At 51.0% G+C, this 4,658-nt stretch overlaps 1 protein-coding gene across 2 annotated transcripts; it reads left to right on the forward strand.

Annotated features, from left to right (window-relative positions):
* Positions 1–26: 26 nt before the first annotated feature.
* Positions 27–3,922, forward strand: LOC112681120. 2 transcript variants are annotated; one of them, XM_025551387.1, is made up of 4 exons: positions 27–314; positions 2,361–2,767; positions 2,828–3,051; positions 3,128–3,922. In XM_025551387.1, exons 2-4 carry the CDS (start codon positions 2,624–2,626, stop codon positions 3,492–3,494), a joined length of 735 nt encoding a protein of 244 aa, XP_025407172.1. In that variant the 5' UTR covers positions 27–314; positions 2,361–2,623; the 3' UTR covers positions 3,495–3,922. The 2 variants fall into 2 exon arrangements, with proteins under 2 accessions (XP_025407172.1, XP_025407173.1); XM_025551388.1 differs by lacking the exon at positions 27–314 and adding an exon at positions 1,745–2,295.
* The last annotated feature ends 736 nt before the right edge of the window (positions 3,923–4,658 follow it).

A 4,658-nucleotide genomic window follows, 5' to 3' on the forward strand; every position in this document is an offset into this window, starting at 1 on the left:
GAAATCGGAGGAAAACTCGAGGAACCAGAGGAGCCGACAGATCGGAGTTTTACGGCGTCATTCGCGCGTGGGTACGCGTGATCGCCACGTCATCACCGGCGGCGGCGGCGTCGTAGGCGGGGCGAGCGTCGGTTCCACTCTACCCGGGTAGATCGAGCTAGCGTTCAAAAGTGCGTGAGCTCCAAGGTTCAACAGGTGCTAAAGTGCGCGACCACCGCGATCTGTGCGTATAACACGACAACGCGAACGGGCCGGTGTCGATTTTGAGTCGGCCTGTATAAGCCGAGAAGGCGAAGTAGACCGGAGTACGCGAGGTAAGTCCTTTTAAATAAGGGAGGTTAAGGGGCTTAGAAGGCTAGGCAACAGTTAGGGATGGGAGAGGTCGCAATGGAGGAGGCGGAAAGGACAGGTACGAAAAAGAGGAGAGTGGCATCGGAGGAAAGCATCGTGTCGGAGGAAAATAAGGGAAAGAGGATCAGCGTCTTAGGGTTGGAACAGATTAGGAGACTGGGGGCCCTGATCTCAGGCCAAAGGGAGAACAAGAGGTTGACGATAACGGCAGCGACAGAGATGGAGGAGGCTATGGCGAAACTGGAAGAGGCGATATTGAAACTAGGAGAGGAGAACGCCAGGTTGGAGGGTAGTCTGGAGGAGAATAGACGTAATTTGGCGGAGGTCCTCAAGGCGGGTTTCAGCCCCATGGGAGAAGATAAAGAAAGAGAGGTAGAAAAGGAAACAGAGGTTGAGGTAGAGATTGAGGTAGATGGGGGAGCCCCCCCAACCAAGATCAAGAGGAAAAGGAGGAGGAAGAAGGAAAACAAGGCAGGGGAATTACCAGCCAAGTTGGTAAGGATGAAGGATTTGAAGGTATGTGAGGAGTTACCAGTCGCCAGGTCCGAGAAGGACACCAATCAATTTACCACAGTGGTAGGTAGGAGGGTTGTGAAGGCAGACAGGGAGAGTGAGGATAGAAAAAAGGAAGCGCTAAGGAAGAAGGAACTCCCGAAATCTTTCATAGTCCGGGGGGGGGAAAAAGGATTGGGAGAGGTCAAAAAGAGCTTGTGGTCGGAGATTGTAGGAAGGTGGGTGCTCCCAAGGTGAGCAAAACTTCGGTTTTACCAAGGGGGGATTTAAGATTGATTCCTGGCGACGCGAGGACAGAAGGGGCGCTAAGAGACCTTATGAAGGAGGGGAAGGTTGAGGTCCTGGAGGGAAAGCCCAGATGGCCGAAGGTTGTTATTTTCGATGTGGAAAGGGAGTTGCGTAAGGAGGAGATACCAAGGGCGATTTTAACACAAAATCCAAGTTTGGGGATAGAGGAGGAGGAGAGCGAGGGTTTGATCAAGCCCATCTTCCAGACGGGCCCGAAAGAAAGCAGATTAACAAACTGGGTTTGTGAGGTCTCTCCAGTGGTTTTCAGGAGGCTAGAGGGCAAGAGGCTGTACATAGGGTATGGTTTGAGCAAGGTGAGGGAGTGGGTAGACGTTACTCAGTGTAACAAGTGCCAGGGCTTCGGGCACCAGGAAAAGAAGTGTCTTAGGAAAGAGGCAGTATGCGGGCACTGTAGGAAGAAAGGGCACAGGATGAATGAGTGCAAGGAGAAAGATAAGAAGCCGAGGTGTTTCAACTGCGGGTTGGGTTTCACGGCCAGGCACAGGGGTTGCAGAGTCAGGGAAGGGGTAGCCAGAGCTACCGTGATAGGAACCTCGTACGTTCCAAATGAATAGGTGGGGGAATTTCGAAATTTCCGTCGTACAGTTGAATATGAACGGCCAACTGGCTGTCCCACTTCAGCTGTTCGAATTTTTTAGAGAGGAGAAGGTAGAGGTACTTCTTTTACAGGAGCCACCATTAGAGTCAGGTAGGTTACACGGCTTCGACTTCTAGGGGGTCATGGCAAACGGGAGGGACAAGGCAGAGGCGTCAATTGTTATCCTTAGCGACGACATTGAAGTCATGGCCATTAGGGAACTCACGGATAGGTACATCGCGGTGGCTACGATTAGGAAGAAAGGGGGCAAGGAGATCACTATGATTTCGGCGTACTTTAAGTACAGCATTCCGGTTAGGTTCTTTACAGAAAGGGCACATTCTTGGCAGGATCGGGGAGGACGTGGTAATAGGTGCCGACGTCAACGCACAAGCAGAATCCTGGCACAGTAGGAAGGGGAACCACAACGGGTGGGCTAGGGGGACCAAGGTGGCAAAGTCCACAACATGTGCGTAAAACCCCAAAGGCGACTCGTGGTCCCGGCTCCTCAAGGAGCCGGAACTGATTATACAGTACCTGGAGAAGTAAGTGACACGCGCGATGTTGTCGCACTGGAACCCGTTGTAACGGTTTTTTTTTCGTTTCGCAGGAGAATGGAATGTGGAATGACGGCGGCCACCCAAGTGGCCTACTTCAAGGTTATCCGCAAGTGTTCCTGAAGGCCACGACGATATTCATATACCGTGACTCCTCCTTTCCCCGCGACCAGTCCGGAGTGGGGCCTGATTCCGGACTAGTGGACCGCATGACGTACAGCATGCACGTACGAGTGTCCACTACAAAGGCGCGGGGAAGATCACTACCCAGGAGATCTTCAATCGGAAAACGGAGGAGGCCAGGAACACGGTCGAGATGTCGGCCATTTACGGGCTGGTCGCCAAAATGCGCGCCGTGTTGTCGGAGAAGCTCGGCGCGCTTGAAGAACACTTCAGCAAGTGCTCCGCCAAGGTGGACGTCGCAGCGAGGGTTGTCGACGGGAGAAAGACCAACGTGAAGGTAAGCGATCATTAGTCATTCGTATGGGATACGTGTAATACAATCGTTTTTGTTCAACAGATCTCCAAGTTGTGGCGTCAGGTGACCACCTCCCTGTGCGCGATCATCATCTTCGACGGCAAGCACCGGGTGGGGGTGGTCCAGCATCTGATGGTGGCGGAGTACCTGGCCGCCCAGAGAAACGAAGAGGGGACGTTCGTCATTTGGGTGGCCAAACATAAGCTTGGGGACAAACGGCCGGCCATCGTTGTCCTCGATGCGGCTACCGCCGAGTTCGTGGACCGGTAAGTAGTGCACGCGCGTTATCCGTTCGCGACGACGACGTAAGCTAATCTCCGGTTCGGTTTTTTTTTGTTTCAGTTACTACTTGCTACGCCGCAAGGTGGATAACGTGGCCGTCGACAATTTCTTCGTCACCAACACCGGGCATGAGGTCAACAAGATCTTTGACCTCCTAACCACCGCCATCCGGGAGAAGGACTTCCGGTACCCAGACGGCGATTTAGTGAAAGTGTCCGGTGGTTGGCTGCGAAATCAGCTGGAGACGTCGGCGGTCGATCACGGACCGGCGGTGGCGGGCCAGGTTGCTGCAGCGCTGCAGCACACGGAGGACACCGCACGGAGACACTACCAGATGGGCAGCTCGACCACGGCCATCCGTCAGCACCAGGCGGTGGTCGCGGTCGAGCAGTTAAAGCTAATGGACGAGTTCATCTGCGCCGAGTAGCGCTACGGTCGTTCGAGATCGACGACGGATTTCTAATAATTTTTTTCGTTTCACTTGCAGTCTGGAAATGTTCTTCGTGGGGGAAGCCAAGAATAAACCGCAGGCGTACGAGGAGTTCCGGGCACAGCTGCATGAAAAACATTAAATGCAGAACATGTTCCCGGGCGCAACGCTGACCCGGAACTTCTACAGCATGATAATCGAACGGTGGACGATGAATCTGGCCGACTCCATCGCCAGGGAAGTTGTCCGCCACTGCTGGCGGGAGAAGTTCAGAGCACCCCTCGGTGTGGTGCAGCTAACCCACGTGGCGCGCGATCTGGGGTGCACCTGGTGGACGAAGAATGAATTTACCAGTCAGGTTGTAGCGCCGCGTAAACGGACTGCTGCAACAGTTGTAAATATTTAATTTGTAAATATGTAAATAATATGTAAATATGTTTTGTAATTGTTTTTATTTATTTAATGTATATTTTTTTGTAATAACTCATCATTGTGACTATAATTATTATAATTATTATTATTATTATTATTATTATTATTATTATGAAAATAAATAAACGATTGAAAAACGAAAAAGAAATTGTAAAATTCCTATAAAATAGATATAAGCGACCCTATCTCATCACTGGATTTAAATATAAATTTTTTTTTTGTAATCAACTTGGATTGTTAATTGGAGACGAGTTAAGTTAACGAAATTTATTGAATTAATTTTTAACTTAATCGAACACGAACTCGAACAACGGATAGAGTGGTGAACAACACTCGCCCTTACAGTGGACAATTTTTAGGAATAGCCCGATGAAAGGGTTGGTTAGGAAAAAAAGGTAAAGTCGAAACAGTCCCAAGCTTGGGACTCGACGACCACTCAAACCTTTTTCGCGCGTAACTAGTCAATAACTAAAATACTAATATTAATAATGTCAATGAAGTAGTTTGACGCGGACCCGTGCTGCAGCCGTTACCGAAACAGCCGTCGCCGACCATGCCCTTATCTCGCTCATCAACCACCACTCTGCGGCACGCAACGTCGCAGTGACACTCCGTCCTCCCATCCATCACCGTACAGGGGACGCGAGCGGCCGCTACGACGTCCGACAGGTACCACCATCTGAACCGTGCTGTTTTTCCGAGACCGAGTAACGACACACAGCTCCATTT

This window comes from Sipha flava, unplaced genomic scaffold (assembly GCF_003268045.1).
Source record: "Sipha flava isolate LNK unplaced genomic scaffold, YSA_version1 18607_pilon_pilon, whole genome shotgun sequence".
NCBI classification, from domain to species: Eukaryota; Metazoa; Arthropoda; class Insecta; order Hemiptera; family Aphididae; genus Sipha; species Sipha flava.